The sequence below is a fragment of the Sciurus carolinensis genome, chromosome 2 (assembly GCF_902686445.1).
Source record: "Sciurus carolinensis chromosome 2, mSciCar1.2, whole genome shotgun sequence".
NCBI classification, from domain to species: domain Eukaryota; kingdom Metazoa; phylum Chordata; class Mammalia; order Rodentia; family Sciuridae; genus Sciurus; species Sciurus carolinensis.
In genome coordinates, this window is record NC_062214.1 from 14,110,238 (window position 1) to 14,130,060 (window position 19,823).

The following is a 19,823-nucleotide window of genomic DNA, read 5'->3' on the forward strand; positions in this document are numbered from 1 at the left end:
TATCTCAGCCTCCCCAGTCGCTGCGACTACAAGTAATCGCTACCACACCACCACGCCTGACCTAACTTTTTAGGAAGTCCCTAATCTTAAAAATGAATCCCTTATAAACAGAGGTCAATCACTTTGAGGCCGAGCTCTGCTGCGGGTTGCCTGTTTTGTTCAGCTCACTAAGAATGATTTTCACATTCTTAAATGGTCGGCGGCGGGGGAAGGGTGTCCAAAGAATATCACTATTTCGTAACCCGTGCAAAATCGTTCAAAATTCTAATTTCAGTGTTTTATTAGGACATAGGCAGGCTCAGTCCTTTGACACTGTATGGCTGCTTTTAAACCGCGACACTAGTTTGGAGAATTTGGATAGAGATGACAAGGCCCACAACAGCCTGACTTATGTAGCCTTTCACAAAAGTTTGCTGATCCTTGTCTCAACACTGCCCGCATTCACGTCCCATTTGAGTCTTCAGTACCCTCGGACAGGAGCGCACCGGGTTTGAAGGCAGACCTCAATGAAAGACTTTGGGCAAGTTCTGCCGTTCCTGGGCCTCAGTTTCCCCAACCATAAAATGGGGTCAGACGCAGTGATCCCCGGGGTCCTGCCTAGCGGTGGAAGAATTGAACCGGGCGGCTCGGGAGGTCCGGGAGGACAGGGCTGGAGGTGGACAGGGAGCTGGCCGGCGCGCGCGGGGCGGGTCCCCTGGGGTTTCCAGCTCGGCGGGCGGCGCACGCCCCGCAGGCCCCGCTGCGGCGGGGGAATTCCGGGCGGGCAGCGGGAGCGGGGACGGGCAGCGGGGGCGGGCCGGGGCGGGGCCGCCGCCTATAAGATGGGCCCGCGCCTGCCGGGGCCACTCGCCGCAGCCTCTAGGCTCCGCCGAACCATGTCGCCCGAGCGCCTGCTCGCTCTGGGGCTGCTCTTCTGCGTGGGCGTCTCCGCAGCCACCGCAGAGTCGGTATGTGCTTGGAGGTCCCCGGGGGCGGGCCGGTGGCTCCTTTGTTACTGAGAGCCTGGGGTCCGGGTGCCGGCGCTCGGGGGCTGCGCCGCTCCCGACCGGATTCCAAGGCCGGAGAAACTTGTGGGAAACTTCGCTCCGGGTGGCCCCTCCGCGCGCGGCGCACCCGCAGCCTGTCGCTCTTCCCGCCTCGCCTGGCTTCGGCGCTACCGCGGGCTCCGGCTCAGACGTGACTAAGCCGGTGTCACACCCTCCCACACCCTCGCCCCTTCGCTGTGATCCTGGCGCAGGCTTTGAGCGCCGAATCCCTCTCCTGGGCTCCCAGAGGGGACAGCTTGGAGAATCGGAGATGGCCTGAGGACGAGGGGCAGCGTGTGCTGGGAAACAGGAGGGGCTTAAGGTTGTGGTGCGGTTCTTTCGGATCACCCGGGAGTGGACCGCTGAGCCCAGACGTCAGTTCTGGCCCCCGCCCTGCCATTGACTTAGCAGGCCTGTCCTTCTAGTCTCACTTTCCCCACCTGCACAAACGGCATGGGGACGTGGGGCGAGAGGTGACTGCCGCTTCTTTAGGGTTCCTAGAAAGTTGGGACCTGTGATCTTTCAAGGGCAGACAGGAGGGGCGGTTTAGGCTCGGCACGTAGTTAGGAGCTGAGCCTCGGTTTTCTCCAAGTGTTCATTTCTGTTGAACTGCATGGGGGAAACGGAGGCACCCACCTCCAGTGCGGTTTGAGGGGACTGGAGTGGGGAAGACCTCCTGGAGCCTAGAGAAACCTTCCTCTTTCCCCTTCTGCTGGTCCCCAGCATAGCTTACACAGCCCTGGGCCACCAGAAGCTGCATGGCAGCAGCCAGCTGGGGAGGAGGGAGGCAGTCTCCTCTGGGAAGCTGGAGGCATAGGAATTTCAGGAGGGATGATCTGCTTCCAGGAGCTTGAACTCTGTGCCCTTTAGCCCTAGTGTTAGGGGGGAATAAGTTCCTGGGGTTTAATCATTAATGTTAACTCCTTTGAAAGCCCTGGGTCTCCTTTTCCTCTCTACTCTGGGAAAAGTTGACTCTATCTAGCAGCCTCTAGTTGAGGAATGATTGAGGCCCTGAGCAATACCCCTCTTCTCTGTCCCCCGGTACAATTCCAGGTCCGCACTGGTGGTTGCCAACATTTAGAGTTTTTGGTGTGTCTGGTCCTGTTCTAATAGCTTTCTAATGGCTCCATCAACTAACTTGATTTCAACAACAACCCTACTGTTTACTGTTCTTAAACTGGTCCTGAGGCTAGAGAGGTTAAGTAACTTGCCCAAGGCCACACAGCTAATAAGAGGTTGAGTCAGATTCAAATTAGGCAGCCAGGCTTCCAAGTTCCTGCTTTTATCTTATTCTGAGTGACTCTTGCTGGTCCCATCCTTGGATTACTCAAGACTGATCTAGACTCTGTTGAAATTTGGGGACTAGAAAGCCTCAAGGAATTCCACAGTGCAAGGACACAGAAGCCCAGAGTGGGGTGCTTAGTTTCCCAAAGCAAGGGCAGTTTTGCAGGGAGATTAGTGGAGCCAACACTGGAACCAGCCTTCTGCCCCAGTGCAGCGGTAACTAACTAGTGGGGCCCAAGGGGGTTGGGATCAAGCAGTTAGGAAGGCATCTGAAGGAACCCTGTCTGGACCTTGTGGGAAAAAGGAAAGGACCCAGAGGTGGCTGAGGTCACCACCTGAGCAGTCACATGTCAGTCTCAGCTCTGGGTCTGCTGAGCCTGCAGGTGCTCAGCGGGAGGAGCAGACAACTGTGTCCTGGGGGCAGTCAGAAGGATGTGGTTTGGGGGAGGGGTTGTGTCTGTCCTGTGTGGGGTGACCCAGGGTGACAGAGCCATCAGCTTGGGCAGCTGCTTCCTGAGAGAGGTATCGGTCTCTCAACTTGAACTTTGCTCTCCCCTTCCTGGCTAATGTCAGACCTCTTGCCTCTAATTGGGGCACTGGTCTTCCCCTTTTGACTCCCCTTCTCCCAGGTTGTGGCCAAGTGATAGTTGGTTTAGACATAGACCAAGTGACAGTTGGCTTAGACATAGAGATGATCCAGTCTGCCTTTCTTGCAGGTGGAGAAAAATGAGGCCCAGGGAGAAGGATTTGCTAATGGCAGTTATGATTTGTTGAGTACTTTCCATATGTCACATCTGGTGCATTTTATCTTCACAAAAAGCCCAGGATAGCCTGGCGCAGTGGCACACACCTGGAATCACAGTGGCTTGGGAGGCTGAGGCAGGAGGATTGAAAGTTCAAAGCCAGCCTCGGCAAAAATGACGTGCTAAGCAACTCAGTGAGACCCTGTCTCTAAATAAAATACAAAATAGGGCTGGGGATGTGGCTCAGTGGTCCAGCGCCCCTGAGTTCAATCCCTGGTACCCCCCCAGATAAAAAAAAAAAAAAAAAAAAAAAGCCTAGCGTGTGGCAATTATATTATATTATACCCACCTTTCCAGATGAGGGAACTGAGAGGGAGGTAAAATGTTACCACCTTGGGTAACTGAGAGCATTCAGACCATCAGAATTCCTGTTTGACTAGTAGTCCTTTTCCAATTTTAGGTTTGCTCCAAAGCGGGGCCTTCCCCTAGGATTGCATTCCCGCACCTTGGTGCCACAGGTTTTGGGAAGGAACCCCGGGGCAAGCACCCAGCTGCCCTCTCCTCTGTCTGGCGGGGTTTGCCATCCTAAACCAGTTCTTCCTGTCCAGCTGGGAGCGTTCCCCTGATCTACCTTCCTGCCACTCCTTGGCCAATTAAAGGTAGCCTTGTTTTGGGAGTGGAGAGGGGTGGGAGGGGGACAAAGGTGTTGCTGCCCAGGGGCACAGTCCATGACTTGGCACCAGGCCCAGGCAGTTCTGGGGAAGTGTTCCCCATCCACCAGGTGTACTTCAACTTAAAGACATTTCTGGTCTGCTTAAGAATTCTTTCCTTGATTGCACAGAAGTGAGGGTGGAGCGGAAGCCCAGTGGGTTCTAGGACCCTTGAGTATCCAATGAGAACTCTTGGGACTTCATGGGAGCCCACAGAGTTACCAAACACCTGGGGAAATATTCTGGCCATGGAGGGCTTCATGAGATTGGAGGGAGGTCTCTTGCCCTCTTTGCACTGATAACCCCAATCTGTAAAATGAGGATTTTAAACTGGATAACTTCAAGAGCCCTTTCCAGCATTGATATTTCATTAGCAATTAAGTACCAACTATTCAAAAGGGGTTGTGGGACCCACATGACATCCAAAGCATTCCCTCTAGAGACTTAATATGCTGTACCAAATTCTGGAATGGGGGAAGCCCTACCACCTACCCACCCACCCACACACACACAACCCCAGGGCAGGAACTTTGCTCCATTTGTTTTAGTGAAATACCTGTCCCAGAGTTAGTTCTCAGGAAATGTTTGTATGAATGAATAAATTCATGCATGGAACTTCATTGTAAAAGGTGCATTGAGGTTATATATCACCAGTATGAATATCTCCCAGTAATACTGTGAAGTAGGTATTTTTGTCTCCATTTTTTTTATAGGGAACTAATGCTCAGAGGAATGTAGTGACTTGCCAAGGTCAAAACCAGGTCTGACTGATAATGCAAGGTGTCTGGTTTGATCATCCTCAGAACATTCCAGATCAGGAGATTTTGCTGGGTTTGATGGTAGATACATTGGGTCCTATTTCTGCATTGCTGGGTATCCTTAAGCAAATACACCCTGTGTCTGAGTCTCAGTGTCCCCAACCCTAAAATGAGGAGGTTGGGCCCTTTGCCCTTCTAAGGGTCCTTCCTGCCCCCACCCAAGCCCATTGATGAGGAGAGGGGAGCTTTCTTGGCCCCCTTAGTTAAGAGTCCAAACAAGAGCCTGACTCAAGAGAAGTGGGGATGGACATTCAGCTCCTGCCATCCTCAGCTCCTGGAAACGGAGAGCTTTTCCAAGGACTTGGAGTGCTGAGCCAGCTTGAATGAGGAGCTAGAGAAGCCAGCCTGGGCTCCAGCCCCAGCTCCCTGTTGAGAGGAATTGGCTTCTAGTTGTCCTGAGGCCTCCTAGACTGGTAGGTGGGTGTGATTTCCAATGAACACTTAAAATTGGGGGATGGGGCTCTGTGAGTCACTGCAGGCTACTGTCACCTGTCTGAGTCCCCATTTCCTTTCAAATTCTTGGCTAAGAGGATGGCTCTGTGATGGGAGTGTTGGAATCGATATGAAGACTTTTACCTTATCCTTTGGAGTCAGCATTTTAGTGTCCAGAGCCTTAAGGGGACATACAGAAAGTACTTGTACTAGGCCTGCATGTGGACTTTGACACTGGACAGAGTTCATCTGGTCCTCAAAATGGGTCTTTAGACCTCTGCAAAGTTCGGGGCACATTTCCCCCCTTTCAGCAAAACTGAGTGGTGTGAGCTCAGAACGAAGCTGACCCAGGGTAGATGTGACTTGACCTAGGATTCTGTGACATTTCTGAGGCCTCCTCCTTGCTGCTGGGGCCGTTTGGGAGACATTGGTTTGGTGTGAGGCAGACCTAACTCCAGATGTGTTAAGTTCACCTCTTACTGGTGACTTCGGACAGGCCGTTCAGCCTCTCTGAGCCCAGCTTCCCAGTCTGTTAAGAAGGGCCATGCTGCAGAGCTGGAGGGTAGCTCAGTGGAGCTTGCCTAGCACGCTCCAGGTGGGTTCCAACCTCAGCAAAGCAAGAAAAAAAGGGGCTGCAGATGTAGCTCAGTGGTAGAGTGCCCCAGGCTCATTCCCAGTACCCCGCGTCCCCCCAAAAATCACAGTGCTTTTTGGAGAGGCTTTAGATGACAAGGCTGGAAATAAGGGCACACAGAATAGTAGAGTGCTTAGCGGAGAGGAGGCTGAGGCATTCCTTGGTGACTGTCCCTTCCCTGTCAGGGCCCCTAGAAAGCTTTCTCCCCTCCCCCACACCTAACCCCACAGCTGGTGGGTGGAAAGGGAGGAGTCCTGGGTGGGGCTGATGGAGTCAAAATCTCCTATTTGTTTATCTTAGAAGTGGGCTGTTTGCTAATTATCCGGATGGTTTATATTTAAACAAGAACCAGTTCCCAGCAGCCCCACCTGTCCTGCAGGAGTCCTATGGTGAGCAACTTGGAAGCCTGCAGGGAGAGGGGCAGGGTGTTTGCGAAGGGTACTGGACCACTCAGGACACTGCCCAGGACTCAGGTCACTCTCCTGTGTGGGAGGGGCGGAGTTCTAGTCTTTTTTTTTTGCGGGGGAGGGGGTACTGGGAATTGAACCCAGGGGGGCTTTACCACTAAGCCACCTTCCCTTTATTTTTTGAGACAGGGTCTCCCTAAGATGCTTAGGACCTCACTAAGTTGCTAAGGCTGGTCTCAAACTTTTGATCCTCCTGTCTCAGCCTCTCATATCGCACTATGGTGCCCAGCGAGTTCTAATGTTAGGGTGACTGAGTGACTGCAGGTAGCACTGTGGGTTTTGGAGGGACAAGGCGATGATGGACAGAAACAGTGTTCTGAAAAGGCAGTTAGCCCGACTTTCCTAGGAGAGGGGAGGACATATGTTAACTTTGGTTCTGATTTAACTCCAGGAGGATAAGAAGCCTGGCTTCTTGAGCTTGTTTGTCATTAACTCACTGGCGACCTTTGGACATATTCCTGGCCCTGGAGGCCTCTCTGGCTTTGTCTGCTAGAAGCTGGGTGACTGGAAAAGTGGGTATGTTTTATAGCCAGAAAACCTGTCTCCGTCCCACCTCTGCCACTCACCCAGGGACACAGAGTTGGTTAATAAATCACTTTGTTGATATGAGAGCCCTAGTGTCCTCTATAAAACACCTGTGTCACTCAAGGGTCATAATCGGTGTTTGGCAAACTTGTAAAGTGCTGGCTTCAGTTGATTTTATTATTAGTGGCTAGACAAGGGTTCCTAAGCCGGCCAGAGGTTGGCCTTGAGTAGGTGGTGTCTATGCACACAGTAAAACTGTAAATGGCTTGTTCCAGTTCTCAGGGTTCACCTTTTATCATTTTCAGAGGGCTCGGGACTCCCCAAAAGATTAATCTTACCAGTTTGTTCCAGCTTCAACTTCCTATAGTCTCCCCGCCCCCCACTTTCTGCCCACCTCTGGCACCCCGCTTCTCACCCCTGTCCTGGGCCAGACTGTCTCACTCAGTGCCTCCCTTTTCATGCTGCCCCTGCCCCTCCCTGGTCTTTCATGCCAGGGAACTCAGCTGCCCCAGTTTTCTCTGGCAGAGGAGAGCTGTCAGGTGACACCTGGGGTAATGGAAAGGCGGGTAGGAGGGGCTGGCGTGTGTGGAAACAGTGACTGGGTGAAGCTGGGTGGTGGCAGCCAGGCCTGCAGGGACTGGCTGCAAATGGCTGGGCTGGGCACCCAAGTGGGGGCGCTCCTTGCCTCGGGGAAGCCCAGCTGCTGGGAGATGATTATGGAACAGACTGAGCTGCTCTGGAGCAGGCTTCCCTGGGTGGTGGGGGAGGTGGGAAAGGGGCAGGAAGCCAGCACCCTGGTCCATCTAATCTGCTGCGACAAGGCTGCAGAGGAGGCTCTCAACTTGCTCTCAGAACACAAGAGGCTTGTGTGCGCCCGGAGAGCCTCCCCGGCTGCAGATCCAGCAGGGATTTCGGATCGGCTGCCTAGATTACAAGCCCAGCTTCAATGCACCTCTGTCTCCGAGGCCCTCGGGGAGCCAGCCCCTCCCAGCTGTCTCCACTGGTAATCGGAGCAATGCCCAGTTTGGTTACCAGGCCTCAGGACAGAGGGAGGCTTGTTTTTGTGAGACCCGTCTTTTATAGGTGGGGAAACCGAGGCCCAGAGAGGGAATCACCCGAGACCACCTAGGGAGTCAGTGACCAGGGTGCTGGACTGGCTCCTGGGAGGAGGTTGTCCAGAGGCTCCAGTGTCACCTCCCCCACTCCCAGCTGGCATCCCAGGATCCTGGAGTCCTTGCTTGGGAATGGGCTGCCCTGAGCTTGGTGAAAAGCTGGCTGCTGGCAGTGCCAGGCCTGGCTCTCTTCAGAGTGATTGTGTTCAGAGTAACCTGGCCTTGAGTGGGCAGAGCTGACATTTGAACCCTTGCTCCACCCCCACTCCAGACCTGCCTTAACCCTTCAGGTACCAGAGCACCAGACTGCAGATTGTGTGTGATTGCCTCTCTCCATTTGCTTAGGGCAGATGCCCACAGCTGAGTGACTTGGTTTGGTCTCTCCCCATCTCTTTCACTCTGCATAGTCTGAAGGAATCTGGTCTCAGAAGCAAAATAATAACCCACTGTGGTTATGTCCCTTGGTAGTTTGCAAAAGTCCCACTCCATCCACTGGCCAGCTTCTTTACAGCACAGGAACTGCTTCCACAGGTCTTCTCAGGTCCCTGACCCTTTGAGTATTAATAATCCCCCTTAGCCAAAAGGAAGACAGGTGGGGGTTAATAATAGTCACCACTCATTGAGCACCTGCTGTGTACCAGGCCTGAGCTGGGTTGCTTGTACACAGTAATACATTTCCCTTAATCCTTATCACTCCGCAAGGTGCTAACGAGACTGGTTACAAATGAGGAAATTGAGGATTTAAAAGCCCAAATAAACTCTCAGGCAGGACTGTGATTTGCTACAGATCTTGCACATTCTGGGAAATGTCTGATCTTTTGGAATGGAATCAGGGAGGAGGTGTCTGCTGTGCACCCTGGGGTCTCCTGCCAGAATCACTCTGGTGGGTCCAGCAGTTGGCGTCCAAGGGCACTCACCCACCTCACCCACCCTACCCACCCTGCGTTCGCGGTGCCCAGTTACTGCTCTTCTGGTCTTGCCTCCTGAAGGAAGGATCAAGTGTGGCCCTGACCCTGCCTTCCCTGTGGAGGAGGCAGGTGGGGGAGGATCTCATTAGATCACAGTTAACCAAGCCCAGACCTTGAACTCCCTGGTGCGCCAGCCAAGTTTCTGTTCCTTTGTTCAAGCAATATCACTTTCACCTTTGTTTACTCCTGGCCAGAGGAAGGGGCTGGAGCCCTGATGGGGCAGTGTGCCGGGCGATCAGGTTAGGGTGGAGAGGTGAAGAGTGTGTGGCAGTGACGAGCCTGGCCGTGGTCAGGACATGGTCTTGAGGTCCGATTCCCAGCTGTGTTGCTTTTTAGCTGTGGGTAAACAGCCCCGCCAAGCCCCAGGTAGAGCCCCTCATAAGCCTGTTGGACCAATTCAGTGAGCTCAGGTATAGGGAGAGCCAAGCAGGGTGTCTGGCACATAGTGGTCACTCCATTGCTTTTCCTAGGGTGACAGAAGCTGTCGAACTTTGGAATAAGTTTGGTGACCTTTTCCAAGTAGGGTTGGTGACCTTTTCCTAGTTTCATGCTATAGCCTGACAACCATATGGGGAGCATAACAAGTGAGGATGGATTTGCTGAGAACCCTCAGGGGCAGCTAGGACTCTTGAAAGGGAGCGAAGACAGTTCCAGCCTGGGAGCTAGGAGATCTAGCTTCCAGGTCTAGCTCTGCTGCCAGCTGCTTATGTGACCTTGGAGAAGTCCCTTGTCCTAATCTGAGAGGTTATAAAATGAGACCGTTGGACTCTGTGGCCTCAGATACTTTCTGTTGGCAGGCACTAGTTGCTATAAAATGAAAGCATAACTACCTTCCCTATCTTCTTTTTCCTGGAAGGCCTGGGAAAAAACACAGGTACCCCCAGGTACCAATTCAGGTGAACAGCAGCTACAGGGTCAGCAGGGTCTCAGCCCAGCCTTCACACGCTGGTGATTTCTATTGTGCATCTGTGAAAAAGACAAAGATGCAGAGAGGCCTGGGCCCACAGAGGGTGCCTGTGCGTGTGCACACACACGGGAACACTCGTGCCTGGGAAGGGGTGGGGCGAGCCGAGGAGAACAGACCATCCTTAGCCAGGAGCAGGGCGGGGTCCCTCTCTGGTCAGGGCTGGGCCTGGCTGCTGGGTAGCCTGGCTCTTCAAAACCACCCCAGACTGCATAGGCCCTGTCTGAAGTGGGGGGCTGTTGGTGCCTTCCCTGCTGCCACAGAAGAGAGGGACAACTGCCCGCAATCCCATGGAGCTTGTCCTAAGTGACCCCTGCTCACTTGGGAGTTTCCCTCTTGTCAGAGGTCATGGGCAGAGGAGGGGCCAGAGAGGGGCCTCCAGAGCTCAAGGAGGACTGAATTCCTCATGCCCTCGGTCATACCACCTCATGTGCTCTTACTTGATAGAAGAGGGAAGCCTCCTACCTCCTCCAATGCAACTGATGAAGAATCTGTCCCGTCAGAGCCCTGGAACAGGGTCTGGGCCTGGCCATGCCACTGGTCCCTGGTGACCTTGAACTAACTCCATCTTCTGGGAACCTGGTATTGAAATGAAGGGTTAGGGAATGACCAGATGCCCACAAGGAGGGTGAAACTGGGAATAAAGCTTGGATTCATCCTCAGTGTGCGCTGTCATGGCTGCTGGATAGTCACACCTGTCTCTCCTCATCCTCAATGTAGGATGGAGGAGTTCCTAACAGCCAATCAGCCTGCTGATCCCATGACTGGCTTGGAAACACTTTATAGCACTTTCACATACTAAAGGAAAGGCCAAATGCGTAAACAACATTCCACAGTGACCAGGAACCAGGGAGTAGCAAGGTTTCTAGACTGTTGAGACTGCTGGAAACCCCAGCCCCGTGGTCGGGACCTCATCTCTGTCCTGCAGACTTTGAACTCCGACACCCCACAGCCAGGCTGGTTTTCAGGCCAGGTCAACAAGGGGCCAAAGCATCTTTGTCTCAGCTGGATGTGACGCACCCGCTTACCGGGGCTCACGTGTGAACACATGTGTTCCTGTGTATGTGGTTCAAAGCCCAGGAGACTCATGCCCGGGTTCTGGTTCAGCATGGCCACTTTCTGCCTGTGTGGCCTTAGACAAGTGACTATCTTTCAGAGCCCTCATTTCCACCTCTGCAAAAATGGGGCCAACATCCTGTCCGGTACTTCATTATAAAACCTGGCTCTTAGTAAACCCGGAGGCCCTGCTGTTCAGATTCTGAGCCCCAGGACATTTGCAACAGCTGGAGATGGGGGTAGGAGCACAGGAACCCCACCCTAGGTCTAGGCGCTTACGCAACCGTGAAGGAGCCTTCCCCTGTGCTGCCAAACCCAAACCACAGGCACAGGCTGTATAGTGCGGGGGCTGGAATTCCAGCGCCAGCGGCTCAACAGCTCCTGATTCCGGAGTCATGAAGTCATCCCTAACCAGGGCTTAACCCCTTCTCTCTCCCACCCCCACATGTGCCAATCTCCCCGGAGCCTCCCCCAGCCGGGAGAGAAGGAAGCCTATCCCTGCCTTGCTCCCAGCCTGACCCGGCTCCCTTCCGGGAATCCAGCATCCTGCCCCCTCGGGGGGTGGAGGAGAGCACAGATTTCACCCGCCTCTCCCCGGAAGCCAGCTGGGAGGGTGGAAGAGGAGGCTGGTCTCCCAAGGGGCTTTTCTAGACTTCTGCTGCTGCTCGGTAGCTTGTTTTATGAACCAAACTGGAGGCTGTTTCTTCTCAGAGTCTCCACTGTGCCCCTGGCCGTCTCAGCTGGGCCCAGCACAGCCTGGGCAGTCAGCAACAGCGACCTGCCATCTTTCCACTCTGATCTGTGTTGCTAACACTGTGCCACCTTAGCCAAGTCACTGCCCTATCCTGGTTTCAGATTCTCTCAAATTCTGTGAAAAGGGAACAGGACTTCCTGGGTGTCTAGCTTGTATTCCGTGGTTCTGAGCAGACCCCCTGCCCTGCCTCCTGCAGTTAAGGGGTCTTTGCCTCCCTGGACCTTGGACACTTTCCTTTTGAAAGCTGCTTGGTAGGGGCGGCCCTCAGACTCTGCTGTGTCGGGGGTGGGAGGGGGACTCCATGGGGTGAGTGACACTTAAGGATGCTGGAGTGGTGGTCTGTGGGGTGGGGACTGTGCCTCTCTGTGCGCTGCACAGTGCTGGCAGCAGAACCGCTTGTGGGAGATGTTTGGAAGTCAAGGCTGATTTCGGGAGTGAGCGCCTGAGTCACCAGGGCTGAGCAACGCTCCAGTGAGTGAGGTGTGAGTGAGCCTGTCCCAGCCCAGCTTGACTCAGCTGGGAAAGGTGTCCCCGACTGGGCAAGACCAGAGCCAGGAGTCCACTCGCTGCCATGTGTCAGTCAGCTGCTACTGCTTCACAGGACCCTGCAGCATGGTGTCCCCAGGGCTGCTGGTGCACGCAGGACCCGCGGGCTCCAAAATCAGGCAGCCCCGTCATTTCTCCTCTGTCTGCAAGTTTTGTCACCAAAAGAAAATAATTTATGAAGTCTTTAATGCCCAGTCTCCTTGGTTGTAAAATAAGTTAACAACATGCCACCAGAATTATTAAAAACGGGCTGGCACATTTCAAGTGCTCAGTAAAGGATACCTAATAATACTAATAATTTCATTATTACCACTTGTATTTTTTTTAATTAACGGTGAATGGGAAACAGACTTGCCCAAGGTCACACAGTAAGTTGGGGGCGGGACAGGATCCAGGACCTGGGTCTCCAGACCCTGGCTCCATCCCCTGCTGGCACTTTTTTTTCTCTCCTAGTACTGTGTATTGAAACCAGGGACATTTTGCCACTGGATACACTCCCAGCCCTTTATTTTTTAAATTTTGAGACAGGGTCTCGCTAAGTGGCTGAGGCTGGCTTCAAACGTGTGATCCTCCTCCCAGGTGGCTGGAATTACAGGCGTGTGCTCCTGGGCCTGTCCCCTTCACTAGTTCTTGGGGCTCAGCTGTCGTAGAGCACCGGGGGCCACTGGCTGAGGCTTCTCCTTTCTTCATCCTAGATCCGAGAAACCGAGGTCATCGACCCCCAGGACCTCCTGGAAGGCCAGTACTTCTCCGGAGACCTACCTGATGATGAGGACGTCGGGGGCCCCGGGCAGGAATCTGATGACTTTGAGCTGTCGGGCTCTGGAGATCTGGGTAAGGAGGACATGCTGGGCAAGCCTGGGTCACAGGGCCGGAGGAGGTGGTAGCCCAGCCAGTGAGGAGTACGAACTTGGAGCCTGGGATCTTCGTGGGGATTTCCTACACTACCCCTCTTCTCCTCAAAAGGAGAAACAAAAGTAACTGTATTGGCCTTTTCTATGGCCGAGACCTCTGGGGCGAGCTGTGTGCTGCTCTGAATTCACTGTAGCTTTGGGTTTTCAGGCACCAGCCTGAACCTTTTCCCATAGGCTCCTCCCTTTGGCATGGGGTGGGGCAGTGCGGTGGTGGGAGTCGGGGACCCCACGTAGTTTTCTTCTTTGGAAAGGAAAGTACAGCTGAGAAATGGAGGTGGGGGTGGGAGGGGCATGTGAGGGCAGAGGCTTCCTGGGACCAAACCAGGGGCAATGTCCTTTGTGGTTTTTCACGCCCTGGCGCTGACCTCTAGGGCCGACAGCTGCTGAGAATCATCCCTCCTGTGTTCACAGTCATGTCAGTATTCCAAGTTTGAGTTTTTGAAGTCACATAGTCCTGACTTCAAACCTTAACTCTATGTCACCTCTGAGCCTCGGATTCCTATTCTGTAATATGGGAATAATAATGACTATACATCAGTGTTGTGGGAGTGAATTCAGTTAGAACTCTTGGCATGGACCAAGCACCCAGGTAACTCTGTGTGTTTGTGTGTGTGTTTAAAAATAAATTTTACTGTGTGTATTTAAGATATACAACATGATGTCATAAGATACATATACATAGTAGAAGGTTTCTGTAGCGAAATACCCATCTTCTCAGTACATGTTTTAATGATGCAATATATGGTATTTAATATTACAGTTAGAGTCTTCTTTCTTAAACCTTAATTCCCTGGGGATCTTGTTCAAATGCAGATTGATTCAGTCAGCCCTGAAATTCTGCATTTCTCTCAGCTCCTAGGTGTGGTTGTTGGTACCCGGATTCATGCTTTACAGAACAAGGGTGTTTGGAGCTAATGAAGCTCCTGCCTGGCTACCAGCACACACAGTTGGTATGGAAGAGCCAGGGAGGCAGGTCTCAGGGGTCCCATTTTTCAGACTAGGAGGCTGAGGTTGAGGTGACCAAGTTCACTTGCTGGACACGGAGATTTGAGGGGCTGCGGTTGTAAGTTAGGACTCCCACCAGCCATGGCTGCAGGGGCCACTTACTTGGGGGACTGGACCCTGTGCTCACAGAGCTATTCTGACCTTACAGATGACTTGGAGGGCCCGGAAAGCTTCCCTGAAGTGATCCATCCCTTGGTAAGTGCTGCATGCCTTTCCTCCCGCTGCACCCGTCAGACACCCGCACCCATTGAGAAGGGCAGAAAGCAGCCGCCCCCAGGGGTCTGACCGCATTCTGCAAGCAGCCTTTTCATCTGGGGTCCTGGGCTTACTTTGGGACAGGCATAACTGTGGGTAACTGGGTTGCAGGTAGGCCATGCCCCCTGCAGGGGTAGTCACTGTGACACCAGCTCCTTTTCTGTGCATTTATGGCTGTTTCCAAACTGATACCAAATAGCATATACAGTTCTGTCTACTGCATTTGTCACTATGGTGGTCCTGAACATGTAATGAAATGTCCTTGTCACTTGTACAGGCTGCATCATAGTTCACTTGGTTCTCCTTATTGATGGAGAAACTTCATATAATTTTCTGATATCCTAAAATTAAAACCCTGTGGCAAGCTCTTTAGGATAGAGTCCAGAGGCAAAATTGCAGCCTTAAAGGGCAGGCAGTTCCTAGGGTTTGCCACACTGCCTCCTGCACGGCTGCTCTAGAACACCTTCCTATCAGCGGGGTGTGGGAACATCCCTCTCCCTTTGGACAGGTTCATTTCCCATTAGGGACTGATGTACTAGAAAGGTCCAAGGTAAGCGTTTTGGCAGCATAATTTTGAGAGGTAGTTGTGGGTTCCTATTCCAGGACCATACGGGTCAGCCCCAATTCTCCACCTGGCTGAACGTCCCCCCCTGCTTAAGTCCCTCCCCATGCTCACTCCAGTTTTGTTTTTCTTTCCCCCCTTCAGGTGCCTCTAGATAACCACATCCCTGAGCGGGCAGGGCCTGGGAGCCAGGTCCGCTCCGAATCTAAGGAACTCGAGGAGAATGAAGTCATCCCTAAGAGGATCTCGCCCTTTGAGGGAGACGAGGATGTATCCAACAAGGTGTCCATGTCCAGCACTGCCCAGAGCAGCAACATCTTTGAGAGAACGGAGGTCCTGGCAGGTGAGGCCCCAAGCTCTTCCTGACATGCCTTGAGGGGAAGAGGGACGGCAGGCAGGGATGCCCCTAGGCCCCTTAGCTGGCCTTGGGGGTGGAGAGCTTTAACCTCTGCAGCCTGGTGGAGGGGGATGGGAAGAATTTCGTATCAAAGTCTTCTAAAGAATAGGCCTTGTGACTTCCTGCCTCACGCCCCTCTGGGGTATTTTTCCAAGCACTTTCACAGCCTGGGTTTGGCATCTGGGAGTTAATCATTAATTTCCCTTGAAAACCTGGTGGTTCCTTTAAGTCTGGGTTGGCCTCCCTTTCCCCTGCTCTCTGGCTTAGCAGCCTGTGACCTTGCTGAGAAGGTTTTTGAGCAGGATGAAGTCCCCCACTTTTTTCTCATCTCTAAAATGGGTATGACGAGAACTCCATGAGTTAGTGAAAAATAAAAAATGAAATTGCTTAGCAAACTGTAAAGGGCCCTTCTGATGTTAGTGTCACATCACTGAATCTTCATTGTCCCTTCAGAAAGTGAGGCACAGGGTATCTTCATGTGACAGAATAGGACACTGAAGCCAAGAGAGGTTAAACATTTGGTTTCTGATGACAACTCTTGACTATAACTGTGCTGGTGTGGGTAAGCTCTGTCCCAGGGTGAGGGGCCACTGAGTCTTACATGGTTCAGACTGTTTTGTGGAAACATCTTAGAGGTTAAGCCTCCCCATCTTTCTCCAACCACAGAGTTTCACTCTCGGGTGGCATATTTTAGGTCTACCAGCTACAGATTTTAAATTTTCAGATTTTATTTTTATATGTTTTGGCAGTACTGGAGGTTGAATTCAGGGATGCTCCACCACGGAGCCATATTCCCAGCCCCTTTTATGTTTTGATTTTGAGACAGGGTCTCTCTAAGGTGGCAAGCCTAGCCTTGCATTTGAGATCCTCCTGCCACAGCCTCCTGAGTAGCCAGGATTATAAGTGTGTATCACCAGCCCAGCACATATATGGATTTTAGATCTGTTGATTAGGTATTGCTTAGAGCAACTAAAGGTGCTTCTGTTTCTAAAGGAAAACATAAAAGTCAGTGATCTAGTCCAAACCACTGTTTCTTATTCATGGGGAGACAGGCCCAGGCTTTGGGGCACATGGCAAGAGAAGAACTGAAGCCAGGCTATCTGTTTACTCTTCCATTTGAGCATTAACCAGTATGAGATCCTTATGAGAAAGGGAACATTTTTAGCTGACTGAGGTGGGATCCTCCATTCTAGTAGCTTTAAAACAGTTCCCAGGGGCTTTAAGTTTGCTATATGCTATAAGATTCCTGTGCCCCTCCGGGGGTCCCTCCAACAATCTGAAACCAAGTCTAAATGACTTGTAGGAAGTCCCAAAGCCAGAAAGCAGTGGACCTGTTGTTTGTACCTAGGAGCACAGTCAACTTCTGAGCCTGTGCTTGGACTTTGACCCTGTGTGGAGTCTCGATGGTGTTGTCCAAGGGGAGGTGATGGAAATGGGAATGGGGTCCCTGCCTAATATTCCATGTGCTTTCAGGCACCTCTCGAAGTCCTTCGGTGCTGCTTTTTGGGTCTTGGGTCTTGTGCTCCTCCATTCCATTCTGTGCACAGATCTGTAGGGTGTGCAGTGATGGAAAATTAATCTTCTTAGCTTGAGTAAGACTGAATTAGTGGACTCAATCTGCCACAGAAAGGCTTCTGCGAGCCATTCCTACCCCTAACAGGAATGAGTCATTCAGGCCACCTGGCATGGTGGACAGAACAGATGCTCACCTCTGCCTGACACCATTCAGGCGCTCCTCGCTGAGCCGAACTATGAGTGCCATTTATTCAGCAGGCCCAATGCAGGGTGTCGGGGACACAGAGATAAATCCCAGAGGTTTACAGTTCATGAGCCTTGAGCATATGCTCTGCACTGGGCACTGTTCTAAGCCACTAGATAATTTATTTAATCTTTAGGACAAATGTATGCAACTCACAAATCCATTCTGCAATGAACAAGACTAAGGGACTTGCCTGGAATCACACAGCTAGTAGGTGGGAGTGGTAACCAGCCTGAGCCACTGGGCTCTGCATGGAAACATGCAGCATAGTACGCGGTTTATCTGTGACATCGGTGTGGACGTTAGTGTGTTCTGCGTGGATGCAGAATGTCTATGCCATGTATACTGTGTAGGCTCAGGTAGGTAGATGGGTGTGCACACACAGGAAAAGCTAGAAAGTTCCCTGTGCTAAGGGCAGATGTGTCTAAGTGGTTTTCCGCAGCTCGCCATTATTCTTATCCTGGCTCAGCACGCAGCTGTTGCTAGGCGTCTGCCTGTGCTTTAGAATCAGGTTTACATAGTGACTTTGCCATTTTAACCCTAAGGTGTTCAGTGACTTATAATGCCTCGTGGCCCAACTGGTCATAATTGGGGTCAGGCGGGGTGGAATTTAATTAGGCGTTCAGCTTGCCTGGCACAGGGAGTGGTGACATCTGGCTGCAGGAAATGCCTGTGGGTGCAGAGGGTGTGTAGCCCGAGGTTCCAAGAGCAGCTCTCACCCGGCTCCCCGCTCTCTCCTGCTCTCTCCAGCGCTGATTGTGGGTGGCATCGTGGGCATCCTGTTCGCGGTTTTCCTGATCCTGCTGCTGGTCTACCGCATGAAGAAGAAGGACGAAGGCAGCTACGACCTGGGCAAGAAGCCCATCTACAAAAAAGCCCCCACCAATGAGTTCTACGCATGAGCCTCCCACAGGCACTGGCTTGGACTTGAGCAGGAAGGGGAGCCAAAGGATTGTGAACGGTGGGCACTAGAGTAGGAGGAGGAACCTCAACACCTACCTGTCCGTATCTCCAGCGCCGATCCCCTATCCGGGGTCAAAAGCGACATCGTCTTCTACTGTGCTGCCTAGCTCTTCTGGGGTTTTGGCCTCAGTTGCCCCTGAAGAAAAATGGGGGTTAAGTGTGGCCTTTCTGAAGGCAAGCCTGGGGGTGGGTCATTTTTAAAAATTTCCAGATTAGAATCTAGGACCAGTTTAGAGCCTCTACTGAACATGCCTCATGGGGGGGCCCCCTGGAGCCAGGGGTGAAGGGGTATTTATTGTGGGAGTCCCGCCTGGAGGTCTGCCTGGCTGCTTCCTCCCCTTTCACAGCCCATCCCTCTGTGGGACTGGGGAGAAGGAACTAGAACCCCCGGCACCCCCAAGAACGTCCATCCGTGGGTCCTTGCCATGGAGCGGGAGGGTTTGTGGTACACCGAGGGCCATCCTGGGCTCTTTTGAGCGACTTGTGGAAATCGACCTTTTTTATTTGGCCAGGGAGGGTGGGGGACGTGCTGCAAGCACACCCTGAAATGAATCTATAGAATATTTGTAAATCATCTTTAGGGTGTTTTTGTTATTATTGTTTTTTTAACAGTTCATTCCTTTGTGCAGAGTGTGTCTGCCTGGGCAAGCGTGGAGATGTGAGGATGTTCTGCACTCACATTTCACAGCACCTGCGAAGTTTGTATTTAATGAGTTTTATGTTTGTTTGTTTCTTGAAAATGAGAGAAGAGCCGGAGATGTGATTTTTATTAATTTTTTTTTTTTTTTTTTTTTTACTATTTATAGCTTCATACAGGGCCTCTCTTTCCCTTTTTATTCTTTAGCCCCCCCCCCCCCATTTAAAAAAGTTCCTGCTCCCCTGCTCATGACCTTGGCCCTTTCTGAAGCTGCTTCATCTAAGAAGTAACTTTTGCTGAAACATAGTTTTATAGCAGATCCCAAAATATAATATAGGGATGGTGTGGTATTTGTGTCTCTGTTCCTGTAATATATTATTATTTGCCCTTGGTTCTAGAAAAATAGATAAATATATTTTTTCAGGATATAGTGTGATATTTCCAGTTTCCTGTTGGCCGGGTGGCTGCGCGAGTGGATTTTTGCCTTTCTCTTGCCCTGTTCCTGGTGCCTTCTGACCGGGCTGGGATGGCGGAGGGCAGATGATTCCAGTCTTTCTGCCTTCTGCTTGGGGCCCAGCTCAGGTTGTAGGGTTTGCTTTCTCTAGGCTCTAGGGCTGTGCTACACAATAGAGTAACCACATGTGGCTGTTTAAATTAGGTCAGTTCAGATCATGTAAAGTTTGAACTTCATCCTCATCTGTCAGTTGCACTAATCACATCTTGAGCATCCAGTCACCCCCCGGGGCTCGTGGCTATGGTACTGACCCTGCAGAGAGAGCCCTTCCATGCTGCTCTAGAGAACTGTACTGGCTTGGTGAGCTAGTGCTCAGCTCGGCTGGGATGACTCTCATCTCCCTGGGATGGGGAAGGGGATAGGGAGGAAGGCCAATGAGGCCCCAGCTGGGTCTATTATCTGGGGCTCTCCCTCTTAGGAGAGGCCTGGTGGCTTAGCCCAGGTAGGTCGTTTCTTCTGACCCCACTGACTGGGGTGGGGAGAATCACCTTCCCTCATTGTGCCCTGTGGCTGTTAGCTCCCATCTCTACCCCAACCCAGAGTCCCAGCCGGCTGGGTCCTCTTCTAGCCTCTTCTAGCCTCAGGGTCCTTTTCCTCTTGCTGTGTTGGAGTGAGCACATCTGCAGCCTGCCCCGACTCTCCTCCCACCCCCACTGTCGTCTGTTACTGATTTTTTGATAAAAAGATAATAAAACCTGGTACTTTCTAGATTGCCTGCCTCCGTCATTTTGATGTCATTCTTTCTGGGCTCTCTACCCCTTGAACTCAGCGGAGCATGA

The 19,823-nt window shown here is 52.1% G+C and overlaps 1 protein-coding gene across 1 annotated transcript; it reads left to right on the top strand.

Annotated features, from left to right (window-relative positions):
* Positions 1–819: 819 nt before the first annotated feature.
* Sdc4 (syndecan 4) lies at positions 820–19,752 on the top strand. Its single transcript, XM_047539746.1, has 5 exons — positions 820–947; positions 12,734–12,872; positions 14,106–14,152; positions 14,919–15,117; positions 17,681–19,752. Exons 1-5 carry the CDS (start codon positions 822–824, stop codon positions 17,830–17,832), a joined length of 663 nt encoding a protein of 220 aa, XP_047395702.1. The 5' UTR covers positions 820–821; the 3' UTR covers positions 17,833–19,752.
* The last annotated feature ends 71 nt before the right edge of the window (positions 19,753–19,823 follow it).

What these genes read in the sequence shown, in the direction of transcription:
- Sdc4 (XM_047539746.1), top strand. Translation starts at nt 822, where the DNA reads ATGGGCCCGCGCCTGCCGGGGCCACTCGCCGCAGCCTCTAGGCTCCGC. An exon ending in CCGCAGCCACCGCAGAGTCG is followed by an intron (nt 948 to 12,733) that starts GTATGTGCTTGG and finishes TCTTCATCCTAG; the next exon opens with ATCCGAGAAACCGAGGTCAT. An exon ending in CTGAAGTGATCCATCCCTTG is followed by an intron (nt 14,153 to 14,918) that starts GTAAGTGCTGCA and finishes TCCCCCCTTCAG; the next exon opens with GTGCCTCTAGATAACCACAT.